We start from the raw sequence: 23,038 nt of genomic DNA, 5'->3' as shown, positions 1-23,038 counted from the left end.
GGGTGCCGCCACCACTCCCGAGGGGAGATGGGAGCCCAGGGCTGCCGTGCCCGGGTGGGTGCCCGGGTGGGTGCGGCCCTCCGGTTCCCTCCCTCCGCCCATCCACGCTTCGCCTCCTTCAGGGCGCGTCGAGCCACTGAGACAGGAGTTGCTGAAGGGTCTTGGTCCGGGGCATCATCTGGTGTCTATCCCAGTAAAACGGCTGGGTTTTCGCTAGGGCTGTCGCCGGCAGTGGGTGACAGAATGGTGGGGTATTGCTGATGATGGGTAGGTGCTGCCCAAGTCCAGGTGAAGGGTAAAGGTGTATTGCCAAAGCATAAAACTTCACTGGAGGTTTGGGTGTGAGCTCTGCTGCAACAAAACCACGCCCTTCTGGCGTGAGGGTTCATATCTAAAGTTGGATGGCTAATTTTAGCTGGTTTTGCAGAAAAGTTTTGTCACTGGAACAAAACATTATCTCAAAGAAACTGGTGGCATTCAGTGGCTGTGGGCATCTGTGTACATGTGCTTTATGTGGGTGGGTGCAAAATGGCTACACTGCAGTAGGCTAAAATGACCAGCTGGATAAAGAATTCTCTGCAAGATTTTGCAGCAGGTTAACTAAGTTGATTTCAAACAATACCTATGGCCTAAATTCGTAGAGCAGCCCAGATGTTACACCCAGCAGCTGGGTAGTGCAAACCAAGTGACTGCAGCTGCAAGTGAATCTTTAGTGAAGCTGGACGTGGCAGGCAGGACACTGTGCTTGGTGTGGTTTGCACTCCCTTGGTTCACACATAATGCTTGAAGTGATTCTTAAGTTCAAGAAATAAAGTCACTAAAATACTGTCTCTACATTCTTGGGGGTTTTTAATCCCGAATATAACTCTTTTACATCTGCAAGCTTAATACAGAAATCTCTTTCTGTCCCTATTGTGAATATAGGCATACATAAGGCACTAGAGTGCATTACTGTTGCACTGCAGCTTTATATTGATACTGGATATTACACTTTGGAGTTTGCTTTTCCTTTTTAATGACTGTTACAAAAAACTTGTATCTACACAGGATGACTCGCTAAGGATTGAGGAAAAAAAAGTATACAGTATGATATGCCCATCTTCGCCCTATGTCTTGTAATTACAGCATGTCTACCAGGTCACAGCACTGGATGCAAACACAGACTTACTGTTTGCAAGCTCATCTTTTGCACAGAATTGAACAAATGCTCTTCCCACCCCCACCTCAGTTTTAGGGAGATTTTGAGAGTTTTGCCCCCTTTGACCTCCCTAAACATCATGTGCTGCAATTAGTGCTGATACTGATGTTCCTCTAAGCAAAAAAAGCATAATGTCAGGAGTTTCTTGCTTAATCTTTTTTGGAAATCCATCTTTCTTAGTGACTTTTTTTGGAAGGTAGAGTGTCTTCATGATGTGTTCTCTCTCTTTCCCCCCCCTTTCCTCTCCCCCCTCAAATTACACTCAATACAATTCCAGTATAGGAGTTCTTCACAAATCCCTCGCTCGGTTTGCCATCCCTTCAGAAGAGATTTGAACACAACTCATTCAGCCTTGCTGTTGCACAACACTGTGAGTTATCTGTGTATTTAGGTGGGTCTTGCATTTGTTTTTTCAGAAAGAAAGTATAAAAAAATCAAATTTAACTTGGGAGGTGGGACAAATGTGTATTTTGTTAACATTTTGATTACAAGAAGGTAATCAAGTTAATTGTGATTTGTAAATGTGTAGTTAAAAGCAAGTCTAATAGAGGAAAAACTAATTGGTTTTGAATTTCTGTGAACAATATTATTTGCAAACAGTTGGATTTGTCAGTGGAAATGAGCTGGAACTATGCAGGAGAGTGGAATGAGTCTTTCTCTGAAAAATACCTCCCTGGCACTGATGAAGTCATAGCTGGATTTATGTTTGAAGTTTTGTTCTGAATTTTATGTCCTTTAGGGTTTTTTCCTAGATGTTTGCTGAAGGACTGGTTACTGGTTTTTTGTCTGTTTTTTTTTTCTCTTTCTGAAGCAGTTAAGTGGATTGCCAAGTTGCCTTGGAAAAACCCCCACGATAACTCGTCAGAAGATGTTTCACATTTTTCAATATCGGCCTTTGAGACTAATAACCCAAAACAGTCTTTCTAGCATGTGTTTAAAACTGATGCTTTCAAGACCTGTTGCATTTGCACAGATATGGAAGTCATGGTTCTCAAGCCATTCTCTTCTTGGAAACAAAAATATTATCTTGATGGGACCTCCAGGTGCTGGGAAAACAACGATTGGGAGAATAGTAGGCCAGAAACTAGATTGCCCTGTCATAGACATAGACGACGATGTCCTTGAAACATCCTGGAATATGAGTGTGTCAGAAAAACTGCAGGACGTTGGTTATGAGGAATTTCTAGAGGAGGAAGGAAAAGCCCTGTTGAATTTTTCAGCATCTGGAAGTGTCATTTCCCTTAGTGGGTCCAATCCAATGCATGCTGCTGGCATGCAGCACGTGAAGAAAAATGGAGTAGTTGTGTATCTGGATGTGCCCACAACAGTCATTATGAGCAGGCTGAAATCAATGGCAGTGGATCGCATCGTGGGCCTGTCTGCTGGTAATTCTCTCAAGGACATTCTTCAGTTTAGGAAGCCATTTTACAAAAGGTGGTACGACATCCGTGTTTTTTGTGGAGAGGATGTTGCAGCAGAGGTTGTAGCAGAAAAGGTACTTGATGCTGTGAAGAGATACCAAGACTCAGAACTGGAAACTTTCATTTCAACTCGGTCTAGTAGGTCTGGAAGGAATATGGAAAAAGACTCTCATAAGTATTTCAGTGACATCGTTATTCAGGGCTTAGCCCCTGATGGAGGACTCTTTGTTCCTGAGAGACGACTTCCAAAATTCACTGCTGGAGAATGGCAAGGTCTGATAGAAGCAACTTACATTGAAAGAGCTGAGGTCATACTAGAAAGATGCATACATCCTGCTGATATTCCTGCTTCTAAGCTGGCAGAAATTATTGGAACTGCTTATGGTGAAAACTTTAGTTGTTCTAAAGTTGCCCCAGTTAGGCATTTGGCAGGCAATCAGTTTCTTCTGGAGTTATTTCATGGACCAACAGCATCATTTAAAGATTTTGCATTACAGTTGATGCCACATTTATTTGCCTCCTGCATTCCCAGAAGCTGCAATTACTTGATTCTGGTAGCTACTTCTGGGGACACAGGGAGTGCTGTCCTAGATGGCTTTAGTCGTCTCCATGACACTGACAAACAGAGAATTGCTGTGATGAATTTTTTTCCTGAGGATGGAGTAAGCCCAATTCAAAAATCACAGATGATTGGCTGCCAGAAAGAAAATGCATGGTCAGTGGGTGTCAAATCTGATTTTGATTTTTGCCAGACAGCTATAAAGCAAATCTTTACTAATTCTGATTTTACTGGCTTTCTTACAGTAGAATATGGAACTGCTTTAGCTGCAGCAAACTCCATAAACTGGGCACGACTGCTTCCTCAGATAGTTTATCATGCTTCTGCGTACCTTGATCTTGTTCATCAAGGTATTATTCCTTTTGGAAACCCTGTGGATATTTGCATTCCTACAGGAAACTTTGGCAACATATTAGCGGCTTTCTATGCTAAAATGATGGGAATTCCTATCAGAAAATGTATTTGTGCTTCCAATGAAAACAATGTTTTGACTGACTTCATAAGAACAGGTGTTTATGATTTGAGGGGAAGAAAATTAATTTCTACTTTTTCATCAGCAGTAGATATTTTGAAGTCCTCCAATCTTGAGCGATACTTGCACCTGATTGCTAATGAGGATGGACAACTGGTAACACAATTATTTAACCAGCTGGAAAATCAGGGCCACTTCCAGCTACAGAAGGATCTACTTGAGAAACTTCAGCAGGACTTAGTGGCTGGCTGGTGCTCTGAGGAGGACTGTCTAGCTGCCATTCACTCTGTGTACAGTACTACAGGATATATTTTGGATACGCACACAGCTGTTGCTAAAGTAGTTGCAGATCGATTGCAGGATAGAACTTGCCCAATTATTATTTCATCTACAGCTCATTATTCTAAGTTTGCACCTGCTATTTTGAGGGCCTTGAGGATTGCAGAAATAAACCAGAATCCATTAAGTCAGCTTCACTTGCTGAGTTCTTACAGCGCTCTGCCTCCAATCCACTGGGGCCTATTAGAGACCCTGAAAAAGACAGGGAATGGGGATCATCAGGTCTGTGCTGCTGATATAAGTGTGCTGATGCACCATATAGAAACCTTAATTCAGAATCATTTCATGAAAGTTTTTTGAGCAACTGATCCAATGTCCCCAGTGTCAATTGCAATACCTTCTTAACAAGCTGCATGTTTTACTAGAGCCATCATTCACCTGGGCTGTGTCCAGTCCACAGCACACAGTTTTATACTCAGTTGTCAAGCTTTCAACAGTATTTGTAAGTAATGTGTGTGAGATTTCTAGTGGTGGTGAAAGGCTGTGAATTGAGAGCGTAAAAGACTGGAATACCTTTTTGAAGGTCAGACACAGTAGAGATGCCGGCACTACCGGCTTTCCTTGGCAGTGCTGTCTCCTTCAGAAGCCTGAAGTGTCCTCCATGGAAGGAGGCAGATAATGAAGTCTGACCTTTCTGAAACTAATAGCTCTGGTTTTGTTGCAACAATGATGTGGTCCTTTGGTCTGTGGGTGATTAATTAAACTTTAACTCATTTCACTTAGGGCACTGAAACATAATAAGATACTATAATAATGTTCATATGTTACTAATGAGAATGGATTTCACTACAAAGATTGAAGTGTACTTGTGTTGTTAATCCCTGAACTGTTGAAGAACCATTGACTTTTGTGATATCTTTTTGTATAATGTTTTTTTATGTATCATGAGGCCAGTGTTTATGTAAAAAAATCTGGTCTTTTTGTTTTTCACACTTTTTTCTTCCAGATATTTTCCTGTGTCAAATAGAATACTTGATTCAATATTTTTAATATATTCGAGATGTGACTCTTCCTCCAATGTGTTGTGGTCTCTCTCCTATATGTTTTCTGTTTGAACTTTCAACTTTAGAATTCTTTTTTTAATCCCATAGAGGAATCTGCTAGTAGTATCAGCGGTCTTCTTAAATAAGAACCAGACCTTGCCTTTTATTTACATTTATTTTTTTGCATTACAAGTTTTATCTTTGACATCATAGAGCTTTCTTGTTCTAATTACTTCTATTTTCCTATTTTCTTAAGTTAACGTCCTTGATGTTCTATTCGGTTCTTACTTTGCATGAATTAGTGTAAGAAAGAAGCTTCCCAAATTGCTTGGCATCTCTTCAAGGAAAGCGAAGGATGAATTCCAGTGTGATAGCATCAGAGGTATTCATTATGTAACCTAAAATAGATCTGTGTGGTTTTGCTAATGACAGGCTCTTTATTGTTTTTTTCTGAAGAAAAAAGATAGAGTAGGTTGTCCTAGGAGATCATGTGGTTATGGAGAAATGTATTCTGGTACCTGGGGATATATTTGGCAATGACATAAAATAAACTACATTTCACACTAAGATATATGGCGAAATGATGTCTTGGCTAGTTTTGAGTGGCATGCAGTTACAGGTAAAGAGCTGCCTATCATCAGATGGGAGGTCGACTTTCCCACCAAGATTCGAATAATCTGGTAATTGTTAATATTTTTTGCCTCTTTGATAGGCAACATTCGCTAGATGTCAAGATTCACTTGGGACTTTGAACTGTTATCATATCTGACAGCTTCCTCTGTGTGCCTGCTTGCCGCATTAGAGGCACCTTCTTGCCACATTGGAGGTGAAGAAGACATCGCCTAGTAAACTATTGTAAAGAATTGTTGTTTAAAGAATTTCTTCCGGCCTAAGGTAAAAGACCCAAGCACTTTGCCACAGTGGCTGCATTATACAGTATAATTAAATGTAGCTTATAACATAGGTGTAACACAATAGCTTTCTAGGTAATGCCATTCTTGGATACCTTTTTAGAACTTTTGTAGTTCTTTTCTCTGCTCAATCCTTGTTCACTATTCCTGCAGTAACTTTGAAAAATAAGTTTTTGTTTTCACAGAATCGTGAGCATCCCAAGTTGGAAGGGACCTCAAAACGTCACCCAGTCCAACCTTTTGTGGGAAAGGGAGCCTAGATGAGATTATCTAGCACCCTGCCCAGGCACGTCTTAAAAACCTCCAGCAGTGGGGCTCTTCACATCCCTCTGGAGGTTGTTCCACTGATTGAGTGTCCTCACTGGGAAAAATTTTTTTCTTATATCAAGATGAACCTTCTCTTGGTGCAACTTCCCCTTTGTCTCCATGTGTCTCCTTGTGAAGAGAGAGCCTCTGTCCTCTTTCTAGCCGCCACTGAAGTACTGGAAAGCTGATGAGGTGCCCCCGAACCTCCTCTAGGGTGAAAAGACCTGACTCATTCAGTTTCCTCATGTGGCAGGGGAATTGTCATTTTCCAGACACAACATGGGAAAGACCATAAATATGTAATTTTTAAAAAAAATCCAAGTTCTGTAAGAAAGAATTGCATAAGCATATTGCCAAAAAGGAAGCATTGCTTGTGTCAGTGATAAGGCACATCCACCTTGTATTTCTGTATGTTTCAGTCTGATTCTTACAGTACTTCCAAGTGGAAAAAAAATGTAATGCTTTCTCTGGATGTGCTCAGTACAAGACCAGAATTCTAAATCTTAAAAGACCCAAACAAATCCAAACCCAAACAAACCCAGTTGCCTGGACTGAATTACTGGAACGGGAATTGGTTTCAGCTTCAGAACTCAGTGGAAATCCTGCAGTAATTGGTTCCATGGGGCTTAATGCCATTTGACATCATGGGTCAATTTGTCATACAGTTACAATACTTTAAAGAAATGTCTTCAGAAAAGAGCTTGTTTTCATAGAAAGTATCTGAAAGAGAAGGCTGAGGTTCTAAGATTAGACTAGAAGCCAACATCCTACCCTGAGATAACTCACTGCTAGGTAAACCAGTCAGAACTAAACTAGCAGGGGATTTATTTTGGCATGACTCAGTCAGTATTTCAAAGTTTATGGCAGTAACTCAAGCTTGAAGTAGAAAGTATTAGTAAAACTTCCAGTTGCTGTTTTCATATTGCATGAGCCATAATAGCAGTTGATAAAAATTGAATAAGTAAAAAAATGAGCAGTTGTACCTAGTTAAGGGTTTTCAGTGTGGACTTAAGATCTTTAAAGGCAGTGGTTAAAGAGCACATAAGGTATTAATACATTTCTCAGAATGCCTAAACGCTTTTACGTTACAGTATTTGCTCATTTTCAAAAAATAATTAATTTCAGTGAACCATTTTTGTGCGCTACATCTACTTGTGGATCCTCATAATGGGCACTATAAAATGCTGCAGTAGTGTTGTGATCCTGGATATGCACAGTATTTGTGACCTGGTGCTGATGCCGTGTTCTGGCAGCTGTCATGTACAATCTCCTGGCTTGCTTTGTTCTTCTGGGCCTGGGGAAATAGAAGAGAAAAAATTTCCAGTGTACTCAGTGTAGCTGGCTGTGGGGACATAGGATAGAGAGGGAAGCAACTCTCCTGTCTTCCCAGCCTGGATATTTTTAGTGTTAACAATATACTGTGATTCAACAAACATTGTGCTACTGTTACTGTCTTTTTTTCTCCCCCACTATCAGTATTATGAAATATTCAAAAGACATTAAAGAGTGGACACAAGTGACCTTTTTTTGCCTTGTGTGTTCAGTGTGCAGACATTGTGCACACTGAATGCTGTCGTACAGTATTTTCTATTAACTTCTTAAGGTAAAAATGGTGTGCCAATGATACACAAGGGCAAATCTATATGGTGCTGGTTAGGAGGATTCCTTAAGCCATTTAGGCTTGCTGAATACACAGTTTGCTCCTGTTTGTCTAGCGATAGGATGTTTCAGTCTCAATCAATAAAAGCCAGATTGACAGAGTGTGAGTGTGCATAGATACACATTTCCACTAGATACACATTTTCACTAGCTTTGTTGACCTGGAGTAAAAGCATAGCTTTAGTTAAGCTGTTATTCGTCTGTATAGATAAATGTTTGCTGAACACTTGCTACTACATGAAAAACCTTAAGGATGAATGTAACAAATGTAAGGACAAACGTAATGTCTATACTTACACTTTTTATTACAGGACTGTTTATGTGTAAAATACTGTTTTGCTTATACATGTACCAGCTGCTCATTACTTGCCTTTAGTTACAACCTTTCTCAGGGTGACAAAGAGCGATGTGAGGTAAAGGGTGAATAGAGCACATAGGGACAACTTGAGAAGATAATTCTGTTTTCTTAGTATCTTACAATTCAAAAATAATCGCTATTTATGTTTTTGAGGCAATGGAATATTTTAGCTGGTGGAACCCTACAGGGAAGATTCTTGTTTTTCATGCTGTCAGCTTTGCTCTTCAAGGACATCAAGAACACACAATGCTATTAAGTATATAATGTTTGGCATTCCTGAAATATGCATTACTCATTTGTATCCACCATATTTTTTTCCAAATAAAACTGCAGGATCCACGCTGTAGCACTTTCTTTGTAAATATGTTTGTAAATCCTTATCAATCTGATATAAAGAAAATCCACTAAAAGAAGTGGGTTTTAGAGTTTGATATTCTTAACTCTTGAAAGATGTGTTCCATCCTGCGTTTCCTTGAAAGCTAGATGTATAGTAACCGATAATCTGGTAATTCACTTTGCTGAGACTGAGATGGTTAGTGAGATAATTTGCATCGTTCTGGAAGGAAAGTATGTATAGAAAAGAATCCCACATCCAAAATAGCAAATGTCTAAACACTGTTTATGTTGCACACAGACTTACCTGGTACTGCATGGAAAGCCTACTGTATTTTGAGGAATTAGTATGGAAAAGGAAATCTCTGACTGTTTAATCTTTCTTATTCACACTTAGTTCAGTAGAGACATGAGCTGGTTGTCTTAACAACTGTGGACCAACCTTCATTCACTTGGAATATTATTTCAGGATCATGGGCTTAAAAATCACTTGAATAGTTGAAACAGCGATGAGTGGTTAATGTGAGTGAATTAAAGTGAATGGCCAGTTGATTCTGAACATGTATTAGCAGCTTAAGGAGGATTTAAATGTTACTGTGTTTTTCCACAGGAGTTATAAATGTACTCAGCATGCTTATCAGAACTGGGAAACATGCAGGGTATCACCCAAAAATGTAAAATTCATCATGACAATAATTGAGTCAAACTGGAAAGATTGAGCAGATTTGTTATGTGAGTTCACACAGGATTTGGCTCTTGACCATGAGTTTGTTAAGAACACCGGAGGGAATAAAATAAAAGTAAAAAATCTACAGATGCCACAAAACTTAAATACTAAGGAACTACTTAAAGAGAGTAAGATGAATTGCTTGGTAGGGAGCTGTAAGCAACTTGCATTTCACTGTGGCCTAAAATGGACCTGTGTTTGTACTAGCATGGAGGTTTGAGAACATACTTAGCAAGTAGAACAATTTGTGGTAGGAAATGCTGACTTGGAACAATGTGTGGAGACAATGTGCAATTCTCAAGTGAACATGAATTTTCAGCATGCCTTGCAGCCAAAAGGGCCGGTGAGATCCTGAGGTTTAGAAATGGGAATACTGTCAGGGAAGTAATATTGCGGACTGTATTTGACTCTGGTGTAACCTTTTGAAAGAATGCTATGCCCAATTCCAGGAGTCATAATTTTCAGTAGTGCTGGGAAGTTGGACAGAAAAAGCCATGAGAGCAATAAGAGGATTAAAAAAAAGCACTGGCATGAGAGTCTCAACAAACAGAATTTGCTTAGTTTAGTGAAAGAATTAGCCTAGACAAAACGTCTTTGGACAAAAAAAAAAGTATAATAAGGAACTGTTCCATCTAGCAGTGAAAGAGTGATCCAGCAATTCTAAGTAGAAGTTGGACATGTTACAAGAAGGGATAAAGGTACATAACAGAATGGTAAAGACTTCCCTGTCTGGACATGTTAGATGATTTCATGAAAAAATGTGATTTGATAGAAAGAGGACCAATTCAGGCAAGTCAGATCCATGTTACACAACAGGTCAAAGCAAATAATCACAAGTCATATTTGGCTACCCCAGGAGTAACTTGTCTGCTGATAGAATTTCACAGGGGTTTGGGAGCCAGAGATTGTGAACTCATTTCAGTTCTGCTGTAGTGTAATCAGTACACAGAACAAGTTGTGTGCTAAATAGGCTACTGGATACGTTTAGCCTTGTTCTTTCTGTCTCTAGAGAATTGCAAATGGTCTACTAATGCACACTCTGACTTGACTCATGGCTATTAGGATATGGCTCATTAGTTTTAAATTTCATTATACAATAAGTCCTGTGATGGTTTGGGCTATATATACTTTCATTATGAAAATGAGGTGAACAGACACAGAAGGAAAGTGCCTGTGTAAATGTCAGCTTTATTGAATGTAGCTAACTTATTTATTTTTCCAAGCTTTTAAAAGTTAGAGATCTTTTAAGGTTTATTAGATGCTCTTGGACCCCTTTTTTCCATTCTCGTTTACCTGGCATTTCTCTGTACTTTCACAAGCAAGTTGCAATACAGTGGCTATTTTCAATTCATTTTCAGCTCATAACAGGATCTATATAAGACAAAATAAAAAATCCAGTGTTTCCTTATTTATAGTTAAACTCGACCTTGTATATACCAACCAAAGATGCCCCATAAAGCTTAGAGAATTTAAAGTGTGCTCATAGGGTTCTGCTCTAGCAACATATTATGAGAAAAATGTATTTTCTATACATTTTAGAATAATTCACTAAATTATATCTAAATAGATTAAGCATTTAATGGACTTTTTTACTCAGTACATGTGGCAATCTGATTCTGTTTAAAATGCTAATAAATGCATCCCATCTCTAATGAAACTAGTGCTCCCTGCATAATTAATTAGCATTTAATACAGATGAGGACAGGAAAGCCATATTCACAGTCATTTTTAACCAGAATAGTTAATAAAAGAATTCTTCACAGTTCTGAAAGGTCACACGTGAATAGCTCATTTCTCCAAAACGGGTATTTTTTTGCAAGTAAAAATTTTAGTGAAGTTTACCTGGAATCATTGGTCCATACAGCTTTTATCCACAAGGTGGCATTCCTAACAGGAGTTTACAAGACATGGTAATTTCTTGCAGTTTTTGAAGAGCTCTAAGCGAAAGGCAGTCATGAGCATTTGTAATGTTATATGAGATTTATATGTTTTAATTTTTATAAAATGTAATTAACAGTAAGTCAGAAACATTAATGATAATTAGTTTAATACTGATTGATATGTGGAGTACCCAGAAATATGTAATGGTTCCAGGTCAGCAAAACAGCATATATTAATTCATGGCATTATATGCTACTATGGACACTTTCCAACGGTAAATCTGGAATGAATTTTGCTTTAATAAAAGAATATAAAATAATTAAAAAATCAATTATTTAAATCAAGAGCACAAATAATATCATGGTCTTATATGCAAAACCCCAGTGTTTGGGGTTTTGGTTATGGTGCAGCTTTTAGTGAATGCTGGGTTAAAGAAGAGCACATGACAGTATTCACAGGGGAGGATTTTTCATAGCTTAATGTTACAATGACCAAGAAGCATATTTTCAGATGCCTGCCATCCAGGTTGGTCACTGAGCCCACAGGCAGCCCTGCTTTCTTTCAGGCTTTATATCTTCTTCACTTTCTTGTAATCTTTGCATGCTATATATATGTATAAAAAGAATACATTGCTTGTTATTCATTTTATACAAGCATGAAGGGAGTATAATACAACCTGCTAAACCAATCCAAGTGTACTAGGTTTTATATAACAGGGACATGCATATTATGCTTTTCTCCCCCATGGGTAAGGTCCTGATCTTACTTTTGCTTCTTTTGCTGACTCTGTAAGATCAGACCTGAGCTAAGTAATCATTTCTGTTTCCATTTTAGCTAGTGCCCTAGTTGCATTTTGTTTCGAAAAAAAGCTATAATCTAAAGTTTATGCTTAAACTGGAATCCAGTGTAAACTGTGGATTTTTTTTTTCAAGTCTGTTTCAAGTCAACAGAAAGGGATACGATAGAGTAGTTGTTTATTTGTTTGTTTGCCTTATTGTTTTGTGGTAGCAAAAATTCTGTGGTGTCTTTTCTAATGCATGTGTACATTTCCTGTTAATCCTTCTGCTCCACGTGCTGCCCCCCACTGATGCCAGAGCCCTCTGGTTTTGCTTCCTATCATTTAACACAGCTGAGAGGATGGAGTAGCAGCTACATCCACTGCTGACACTAATGACAGTCTTTGCTGAGTGACAGGGTACTACTTTGACATTAAGCAGATATTCTTTTTCCTAACATGCTGTTGTACCTCTCTCATTTCTCAAAGATGGCTATGCAAAGCAGAATATGAATTCTTGTTCACTGAAAACAACAGTCAAAAAAACCCCCACTTTCAGAATGATCGGGCAGGTAGAACCTACCTGCTGGATGAATCTGGCTCAAGGACTGCAGAGACAAACCTTCTGAGTTATTATTGTCTCATGATGACTACCAGTAAAATTTGAGGGCCTGAACATGTCCCATATACTGCAAATTTTAAAGAAATGTGGTGAAAATGTCTATTTCAAGGGTGTGGAAATGGCTGGACAAAGAAAGTTATACATAATAATTAGGAAATGTTGATGAGGAAGTAAATAATTTGTGGCTGTTACTTTTCAAGTTACACATTGAATTTTCTTTGTAGTAGTTAGGCATAGCACTAGGTGAGTAGATGGGGACAAGGTTCCTCTGAGAAGAGCAACAAGCCAGTCCTAGGGAGGAGGTTTAAAAATAGGAAAAACAAATGTACTGAGGAAAGAAACATTCTCTGCTTTGATGACTGCCATGTGGAAAGGGCTTGTAGTGAAGGATAGTCTGTAAACAGAACTATACACAGCTAAACAAGTGAAGAGGTTAGTCAAGGTAATGGCAGGGTTCAGGGTCCCCCAAAAAGCCATAATGTGTAGGGTGCGATGGACACCACCAGTAGAAATCAGTGGTCTTGAGCATTGCTGATGTTGCTTCTGGGGCATCTCATGATGTAGGATCAGATGGATATGCACTCCAACTCCCAGAAATGTGGGAAAGAGATTGCACTGAATTTGTCCTTTTGCCTTAGTTATATGACAGCAACTAAGAGTTCATATAACCAAGAGCTTGCAGGTAACACTGTCAGAAAAAAAACATCCATAATGACTGCAGACAAATAATAGTCCTGATACTTTATGATGGATCTGCAAATTACTTTATTAGTACAAAGCACGTCAGGGGCTAATTTGATGCGGTTTATTGTTTGCAAGAGGTGGATTATAAATGTTGGGAATTGCATCTTATGTAACTGCTGCTGGGTAGGCATAGGTATGAGTAAGTGTGAACTGGGAAAGGAAAATGATACTGGGAACTGTAACCACAAGTATTATCACTTCCCATATGTAACAAACTTTTGCCTAGGGCAAGGAAGCACAATTACTGACAGAAGCTGTGTTTGTTCATGCAAGTGATTTTATTGCTCTAAGTGATTTATCACTGTGGATTATGTTTTTTGATGAAAGACTTTTCTGGAATAATTGTACTCAAAAGGAAATGAGTTGTTTACCTTCAACAGACAACCAGGTCTGTCCATTGAAAATAAGTTACATTTTTAAAGGACTTTTGTGAGGGTTTTTAATTGGTGGGATACAATGGGCCATTATGCAACATGGGGGTTTGCTTCCCCAAGTTAGTAACATAATCTCTTTCTCTCTCTCCCTTTCACTTCCTTGGTCTCAGAAATCTAGAACTACAGATTTTAGAAAATCATCAGATACTTAAATATTTCATATACTTCCAAATTATATGATTTCACTTCATCTATTATCAAAAGAATATGCTGGATTCTCTGAATTTATATTAGATGCTGAAGATACATCCTCAAACAGTCCTCATTTCCTTTTCAAAAAGATGTTACATTTTCAAATTGTGCAGCACCTGCATTGCCAGAGTCTCTGTTCCTTGTGCTCCTGGATCATTGATGGTAAAGCTCTTACTTTCTTATGCATTTATATTGTTGTAAAAAGAAATAGTTATAAGTACAGGTACCTTCCTTCTCAGAGGCATCTGAATGCAAAACAGGCACAGTTATCCACTGTGGTACTTTGGCCTGACATGACAATTACTTTACTAAAGGCAAATCAAACCTAATACCCAGTCAACCTCTGTTCAAATGCACAGTGGCAAAGCTGAGCTGGAAGATACCAAGTGCAAAGTGAACTTTGCTGTATAGAGCTGTATAGAGCCAGTATAAAAGCCAGTTGAAAACTACTTCACAAACTACTAAGATCTGTGTAGTGCCCAATACCACAAATTGTTACTCATTTCCGCAAGGCACAGCTGACAGCTGATGGGGGAAATGAAGAAATATAAATTACTTTTCTTTTTAAATCTGTCCAAAATAAAATTTGCCTTCTGTGAGCACTTAGCTACTTGTGCTAAGCCTTGGGGTGAAGAGTGGGTCTCCCACCTCCCAAGGTGGTGGCTCTTTTGTCAGTTCCAGGGCAGCAGAAGAATCATCTTCAGTGATGAGATTTTTTTCCTTGTATTAATGCATGATCTGTTTCATAAATCAAATTACATATAAATGAAACAGCTTAAAAGTAATTGTGCAGCTGAGCAACTGATGAGTTATTGTGCCTTATGGCTGCTGTGGCTGTGTGGGTAAGCACAAAAAAGACAAAAATTGGTCTCTTTAACCTCCAGTGTCCCTTCTATCTCCCCAATGAGTTTTCTGTCACTTTAATTTAGGATGTATTTTGATCAACTTATGAAATCAATTATATGATACATTTGTCTCCAATTCCCCAGAAACAATTATCCAGTCCTGTGTTCCTAAATTCCCTCCTGTACGCTGCCTTACTATTTTTTTTGATAGCTGTAATAGATGTTGTTAGTGATGATGCTGTTTGTAGATCTGGTTTTAGAGGTTAGACGGAAGAATTAAGCAACATTTGGAGTGTCATTGAGACCACCTTGGTAATTTTTTTTTGGTTTGCAAAGCAGATGTCTCTGTAATGCACTCAAATTCTTCACCGTCACCCATTGTCAAAGTCATTTCAGCATAACTATTTTTTAATTCTCTAAGCCTTTTCATGGAATAATTTAAAATCAGTCTTTGTAGGATAAATTTAACTCTATATTACAACTCAAAATACCAGAATCATAAAATTTAGAAAAAATATTCTTGTAATAAGCATTTTGTAATTAATTTAATTAAGTTTCTTCCAGGGTGATACTTGGACTGCAAATCAAGAGTTTTATTTCCCTTTTGGCCTCTGGTATCCTCTGAAATGTTCAGACTTAAGTTCTGTGAACTGTGTTGTCATTTTGTGTTGTGACACTGTGTTGTCACTAATTCTGACAGCAGGATTTTACAAACTGTCATGAGTTCTGAACAAAAGGAAAAGTGTATGTATGCAACAATTTTCAGTGAATCGGAAAACCAGGAGACATTATTTTGTTATTATAACTTGACCTAAGAGGAGAAGAGGTGCATATGTATGAGCATGCAGATATTTGATAAGTTGATATCTTTCCCAGAAAGCTTGAAAGTGGTGATTTTTGCAACATTTCAAATTGATTAGGGGATGTTGGGGTTTTCTTCCTACCCAGATTCATGAAGGAATGACACAAAAATTAAGAGCTATTTTTAAAATCGGACTTTGATATGTAGAAAGTAATAAATGGGGGGAAAGTGGTAGCAAAAGTCAGATCCAGTGAATAGTGAGAAGCTGGACACAATTCTGCCAAATGTGTGTGAATTAATGCCCAAGACTGAAATACTGACACCTTAAACAGTTCCTTTAAACATAGCCATGACTAAAGCAGGCTATTTCTAGCCTTAAAATCTTACTATAAAAGCAGACCTGTGGTTTTCTTGAGAGATTTGTGTAAATTCTTGCTGCAGGGAGGCTAGGTAGCAGGGAAACAGCTTTCTAGGGGGAGCTGAGAGGGGTGGTTCTACTTTTTGTCTGGCAATAATTCTGATCTAAAGGAATAAGAAAACATTGAAAATTTTATTTAAACGTCAGAAATTGTATTTAACGTGGGATGGGCATTTATAGTTTAGCAGTCTGTTTATCTGAAGCTGTATGACTTCCTCCTGACTGTGAAGGTTCCCAGGACATCTTGTTTAGTTTATTGTGTGTTTTGAGAGACAGAAAACGTGAAAGAATTTATGTATATGCACATGTATATATAATGTACATGCATACAGATTGTATATGTATTTCAGTTTATTGTGTGCACAGAATATCATGCTCTCAGGGTCAGGAACACAGCGTGGTCCACAGCCCAGGGCCCCAGCTGGCCTTGGCCCTTGGCTGGTTTTGTGCAGCACCATTGCCTGACCTTGGCTCACTGTCACTGAGAAGGCTGTCACTGAGCTCTGAGAGTCTGTAAACTGAAACCGTGTAAGATAAGAAAAGTAAAAACAGGCAGAACTGAATGTGCTGAGCTGGGAAGACTGTCTTGGGGACTGGGGACAAACACTGATGTGGAATCTATAAAACCTGAGGGAGAGATCAGAGACGTAGAAGATGGCATCTCTGCAACTATGAGGACTTGTACTGAAGTACTGGGGTATTTTGACATGACTGAAATGCTTTTCTTATTAAATATAAAGTCTGCAACACCAATAAAAAGTAAAAGCAATCACCTCATATGCTTCTCTCTTCTTTCCCCCTTTTCCTTTTCCACATTTTTTCTGCACTGACCCTCATCTCGTCAGCTCCCTCTGATCCATCTGAAATACGCTTCTCTGATCAGCCTCTGGTCAAAAGTGCCTCTTGATACCTTTTACTGCTTTGCTGTCGTTTCACTCCATGAAATCACGTGAATCATATAAACCCCCAAGGCACACTTGGCATGTGGTACTGTTGTCTCCAGTGTCCACACTGGGATGGTTGTGTGGCCCTGGGGCACTGCAGTGACCAGCGAGCCCTCTGCACTGCCATGCAGGTGCCCAGCTTGGCAATATTCCCAGCCCCAATGTGAGTATCTGGGGTAGGGACTAAGGGCCCGAGAGGCTTTGTGCTATCGCTTACACAGGCACCCAGGTGAAAATAACTTTGTTTCTAATCACAGCAGGCACTGGGGCTGCTAGGCCCTGGCAGAGGTTCCCCCTTGCTGTCAGAGCCAAAGCCAGCGGCTGTCTCCATAAGCACAGTATGTTTCATATATGGCAGACTCTCAGCTGCCTTCAGATCCCTCTGATTAAAGAAATCACCTTGTTCTGGGAGTGTCTAGTGTGCCATCTGGGATGTGCTCTGCAGCTCCTCAGACCGAACTGGAGAAGCTGTGTTTCCTTGTCTCTCATGTTTTTCATAAGTCTCCTTCCTACCAGCACCATATTTCTTGTTGCCAATCTCCTCATCTCATTTCTGCTACCAGGTAGTTAAGAAAGCAGAAGGACATTGGACAAAAGGGACTACCTGGACAATTTAAGCTGGAGTGCAAGTATACATTGGTTCCATCCATTTTAATTGGGGGGGGATTTGTGGTTGGTTGGATTTGTTATTTGTTGATTGTTTTATTTGTTTTTTTTTTAATAAATTAAGATGCAAACATAAAATGGTTGGCAGTTTAGCTGTCCTTGAAATGTCAGGTCTGAGAAACAGATTTGGAATGAGATTTATCTCTGATTTTGTTAGAGTATCCATTTTGGCATATAGTGAAAGTTACAGTGAGAAATTATGTTAGTGCGAGGTCTCCAAAGCTACAAAGTGTGAACTAGATATAGACAAAAGGTGGAAAAATGTATTCCATGAACTAACCAACCCCTTGATTAAATCACTCAGGAACCTGTACAAGTACGATTCCATACAGAAGGAAGAGATGAAGGTGCACAGGAAGAAAGGCTTTCTAGTCACACCGTGAGCTCCTGCTCTGTAGCAGCTGCTGCTGCCCAAACTCCTCTAAGAAAACCAGTCTCTGTTGTAAGCTGATGGCAGAAATGTTGTTGCACAGTGTGCAGTAGCATTTACTTTTGGGCATTTACTAAACAGGCAAAAGATACATTTTGGAAAGAGACTCACAGCAGTCTATCAACTGGAAAATAAATTATCTTTTTCTGCAGCCCACTCCATTATACCCCACTGCCCTTAGTTGCCTGCTCTGAACTTGGATTCACTACATTTCCAGGCACATCTGGACTTAGAGAACATATAATGTAGCACAAGGGAGAGCAGGTGGTCCTGTGCAGCCCTGTTTGTGTTCAGCCTAATCGGAGAGATTGGCTTTTGGAGGAGGGGCAAAGATCTGGGGGCATATATGCAATTCATCATCACTGTTTCCAACTGAATGTGAGAAACTGCTACACCTGCTGCTCTGCTTCAGATGGGCTTTGAAATATAGGCAGGCTGAAGGACGTGTGAGTTTTTCTTTCATGATAACAAAAATAAGCACTTTGTTCTGGTATCTGTAAAGTTAAGGCAGTTTCCTACAAGCAGCGATAATTCAAGAGCAGTTTCTGGCTTGTGATTGACGCATGAAAAGGAAGAGTATTTTTGGAAACGCTGGTTCATTTTATTATTAAAAAAAGGGAAAGAAAATCACTGCTAATTTTCAGTTTGCTGAGTCTTTTAATACATAATTTCCAACTGAAACACATTGAATTGTCAGAAGAGAAATAATTAATTGCTGTGAGACAAAATCATCAGTATAAAGTAACTGCTAGAAATCTTCATCGTGCCCTAGGAAGGAGTCCAGGTGCCTTTATGCCACAAGAAGTTTAAACAATGTTCAGCTGTGAACCAGGACCCGGAATAATAATGCAAAGCAAATGCCTGTTGACATATACAACCTGTCTCAGGGGAATGAGAGTGTGTTAGAGGGCTGGGAAGATCCCTAAAACCAAACTGCAGGTATGGGTGCCCTGATGGGAAGCGGACCAAACATACAGTAGCTTGGAGGCTGTGTTGGAAGATGCAAGCTGTAAATGCACTTTCTGTGTTTGCCAGACACTTTTAGAGAAAACTGGGAAAATTCAGTCCCAACTCATGAAAGATTTTTGCAAATCTGCAGATGCCAAGCCTGAGTTTGAGGTCCAGGAGAGGCCTGTCCAGAATCACCTGTGTGATTGTTGCTACAGCAGTACTAATGCATCCTCCCGAGTGCAGAAATTGGAGAATTTTGCTGCCCTGCCATGGGGAGCAGGTGGGTTCATGCCCAGGGTGAGCACAGGGCTGGGTCCTGCTTTCCAGAACTACCAGTTGTGGCTGCCCCATCCCATCCTGGCCTCCTTCACCCTCTCCCCTTGCTGCAGTACCACAGCTGCCTCAACCACTGTCCTTCCCTGCAGTGAGTGGTTTACCTGCACTGCCAAGAGCCCTTGAGCTAATTTGGAGATTTAGGGAAGGCAATAACAGGTATACTAACAGTGTGTATAGATAAAGTAATACTCGATTATTATACCTACAATCTGTAGGTTCATGGAAATTCATTTATTTAAGCAAGCTATGAATTATTCTGGGTTTTTTCATCACCTGACTATCTGGCTGACTCTGTGTAACATTAGCATCTACATCTGTATAATGGAAGTAATAGCACTATGCATCTTTGAAGACAACCCTGGAATTTCAGAATAAAGAGTTTATTTAAGTGTTGGATTTTACTTTGTGGAAACTGCAACCTGATTCATTTCAAAAGTGTTGTGGAGTCCAGTGGGAGCAAGATTGGATTACTGCAAAATGCAGGCTTGAAATCAATTATATATTTATTACCTTTAAAACAATTATCCATTACATTCCCTCTTAACCTTTTCATTATTGTTTTACACAGGGTAAAAGAGCTACCCCAAGAAGTGACTCTGTCCAAATGTGAACATGAACAGAACATCATGCTTTCCAAAGCAATTACAATTCTCATTCACTCTTTTCCATCTCCCTCACGCTTGCTGTGTGTAATGAAGCTGAAAGACAACAAGGGACATGGTCACTGGAGATACTTGTCAAGCCTGTGACTGAAGCTACTGATGTTCTCTACTAATGTGCCACGTGAAAACTTGGGTAAAGAAGTGCTACAGTTCCAAAGTCAAACATTCAGTTACTATGAAATAACCAAGTCATATCTTCCAAGGCAGCTTGGAATTGAGCTTCCTTAGCTCAATTTTCCTATTTATGCACATTATAATATAGTATTTAATTATGTCGTCACAGATAAGTTACTCCTGAAATTTCCTCCTAATAACTTCTCTGAGCATTTGTGTATCTATGTAGCCCTTAGAGCAGGGCCTTTATTTTTCCCAGAGAGCATTGTGTTAGAACCCAGCAGAGAGAGATTTGATCTAAACTCTTGATTTCCTAAAGTCTCAGAGGCAAAGTCAACCTGGCATGACAGCCCTTAGTGAGGAGAGCTGGAGGCTTGGCCCACAAAGTACAAAGTGGAGCTATGTGTCTGTCTATCCCATCCACTTCTCCCTTACATTTTGCTAGAAGTACAGTGACCAAAGTGATGGCCCAGTGCTTCCCCAGCAATTCAGCCCCACCACTTTCTGATTAACCAAAAGCCCCTTGCCCAGTTGGAAGAGCCCATCTGTGCTAGCTGAGGATTGAAGATTTTATTTTGCTCTAGAGAAAGGAAAACGGCAGTGTGGTTTTAAATCCTTTCACAGAGAAACGGTATAGAGCAGGTGGCCAAACACGCTAAGGAGGACTTTGGACTCAGGCCATGGCTGGTCTGAGACTGGGAGGTGTCAGGAAACACCTTGCAAAACACTGGGAGTAAGAGCGGACAGCAGCTCTGCAATTTTCATTTTCCTTTCGGCAGTAGCTAATTAGTCTCTGTGTAAGGAACGGGTTTCTGGTGAAAAGCAAAGCCCTGCACTGGCTGTTACCAAGCAATTATTCATTGCCATTCAAGCAATTATTGCTGCCTCTGGGACAGCAGCTACTTTCTACTTTGAGAAACACCGGAGACAACTTTCCATTAAGCAGTCACTCTTGTTTACAGGAAAATGCACAAATAAATAATAGAAATAATCTACCAAGGCAAAATTTGATCTTTTTGATTTTTAAGTGAAAAACCCAAGGGAAGACACTGATGTAGAAAACACTGAAGGTTTTTGGCTCTACCTGGGGAAAAATAAAAACTCTAAATAGTTGACAGCCTTTCTCTAAAAGATTTACCTTATGTTTTCAAAAATGATGGTAACCTCTCCAAATAGGTAGAAAAATATCAGTAATCCCAAGTTTGTGGGGGAACAAAGAGCTTGCATAGCTTTTCTTCCAAAGACTTAGTTGCTTTCAAGTGTTCCAGTTGGTGATTATTTCAGTAGGAAAGTTTGAAAGGATGAATGTGTCTGTTCGATGCTAAATGACACTCAAGATGATCCTTGCTGCATGCACTGGCTCAGGGTTGCTGAAGACCTGTGTTTGAAGCCACGTGAACAGCAGTGAGGTTGCACATTCAGTGCCACACAGAGGCATCTGCAGTTTAACAGGAATTTCTTTGTCTGGATATGAGCACTGTACATGCCTAGGTCTCCATTACGTTCAGTTTCGAGGTTTCTTGCCGGACACTGATTTATAAAAAGCTGGTTAGAAATAATGAACAGGATCAAATGGAAATGAACGGCGCAGCAGGGAGAGGATCTGTCCTTTTAACAAGCCGTGGCAGTAACAGATGAAGCAAACTGGCCTTCCCTGGCTCCTCAGCTTGGCTGGGGAATTGCTCTCACGAGGGGGCCGAGCCCACAATAGTGCGGAAGCACAATCGCTCATAAAACTAGAAATGTTGCTCTCCTGGAGGGCTTACGTGGCACATCGTTGTGCAGAGCTGGGGAAATAACGTGCGCATTTCTCATTCAGCCTTTCGATGGTGATAGTAGGCTTTTTCAGGAGTTTTGCCGACTTCCCACATCATACTTTCGTAGCCTAAAGCGGGTCAAAGCCGGGAAGACCGTGGCAGCCTGTGCTCTGCTCGGGAGAGCAAAGACAGCTCTGGTGCTGTCACCGCCCGGGGTGGGAGCGCTCCCGGCACACGGGCCTGGGGACGGAGCAGCCGCGAGTCAGTCATTGAGAGATCGGCTGCGCTCGGGGACACGCTCTTTTCATTCCCAGTTTTCCGGGCAGAAAGGCTTCCCCAGCAGCCATCTGCCGGGCCCCGCTCCCAGCCCGCCTGGGGTGTAATGGCTCCTGGGGGAAGCATCTGACTCATTTGCCCTGGGCTGATAACATATTGCACATATTTTGCAGGCGGCAGCTGATCTTTTTGATGCCTCCTGATGCCTTAAAGAGAGTTTTGTTCCTTTTGCCTCCAATGTACATGCCGGTTCCTCCATGGTGTTTTTGAGGGCAGAACCTGTCATCCCACAAGTTATTACTTGCATCTGTACATCTGCCTCCTCTGAGAGAACTGAGGTGTTGGTCCTTCTGAAGACATCACATAATAGTTTTTTAAAGGGGCCCTATTTACTAAATAAGTTACGCTTTACCTAAGAGTGTTCATAAAACTTTGGAGTAATGCCTTAAAATCAGCTAAAATTACTTTCTTGTTGATCTGTTCTATTCTACTACATTCCTTTATTTTATTTTATTTTATTTTATTTGTATTCTTCAGCTTGCTCTTTTTACTCCCATGTAGCCCTTATAAACACGTTACTGTTAGTATATCAGGATCAAAGGAAAAAAGAAAGACACTCTATTGCTATCTCTTTTCATCCTCCCCTGAGGATGCTGTGATTTAGTTTCTAATCTGGAGGGCACTGTCATTGGGAACAATGCCAAGTCCTTTTTGCATAGCATGTATGAGATTGAAATTGCTCATTAAAATTCTTTCCCACCTTAGTGCACAGTGTTTGCTGTGGGCTGCACTGTTGTTTGACTGTCTGTGTCAATACCGTCTGGCCTCTCAGCATCTCCGGCCTGGCAGGGCCTCGTTATCCCTTTCTGACCCTGCCTTGGAATACTTGCAGGATTGTATTCGGGTGCCTTCCAAGTTTCAGC

At 40.1% G+C, this 23,038-nt stretch overlaps 1 protein-coding gene across 3 annotated transcripts; it reads left to right on the top strand.

Annotated features, from left to right (window-relative positions):
• Positions 1 to 21,081, top strand: THNSL1 (threonine synthase like 1). Of its 3 annotated transcripts, XM_027695578.1 has the most exons (7): positions 1 to 246; positions 1,476 to 1,568; positions 2,010 to 15,373; positions 17,487 to 17,552; positions 18,792 to 18,958; positions 19,119 to 19,250; positions 19,875 to 21,081. In XM_027695578.1, exons 1-3 carry the CDS (start codon positions 28 to 30, stop codon positions 4,287 to 4,289), a joined length of 2,592 nt encoding a protein of 863 aa, XP_027551379.1. In that variant the 5' UTR covers positions 1 to 27; the 3' UTR covers positions 4,290 to 15,373; positions 17,487 to 17,552; positions 18,792 to 18,958; positions 19,119 to 19,250; positions 19,875 to 21,081. The 3 variants fall into 3 exon arrangements, with proteins under 3 accessions (XP_027551379.1, XP_027551378.1, XP_027551380.1); XM_027695577.1 differs by lacking the exon at positions 18,792 to 18,958 and having other exon boundaries at positions 19,119 to 19,267; XM_027695579.1 differs by lacking the exons at positions 18,792 to 18,958; positions 19,119 to 19,250.
• The last annotated feature ends 1,957 nt before the right edge of the window (positions 21,082 to 23,038 follow it).

This window comes from Neopelma chrysocephalum, unplaced genomic scaffold (assembly GCF_003984885.1).
Source record: "Neopelma chrysocephalum unplaced genomic scaffold, ASM398488v2 Primary Assembly neopelma1_102, whole genome shotgun sequence".
NCBI classification, from domain to species: domain Eukaryota; kingdom Metazoa; phylum Chordata; class Aves; order Passeriformes; family Pipridae; genus Neopelma; species Neopelma chrysocephalum.
Note: the sequence above shows the minus strand (reverse complement) of the source record. Positions and strands in the feature narration are given on the sequence as shown.

Coding starts and splice junctions, on each gene's coding strand:
- THNSL1 (XM_027695579.1), top strand. CDS start 28: ATGGGAGCCCAGGGCTGCCGTGCCCGGGTGGGTGCCCGGGTGGGTGCG. Junction 247..1,475: donor CGGCAGTGGGTGACAGAATG/GTGGGGTATTGC, acceptor ATACAATTCCAG/TATAGGAGTTCTTCACAAAT. Junction 1,569..2,009: donor CCTTGCTGTTGCACAACACT/GTGAGTTATCTG, acceptor CTCTTTCTGAAG/CAGTTAAGTGGATTGCCAAG.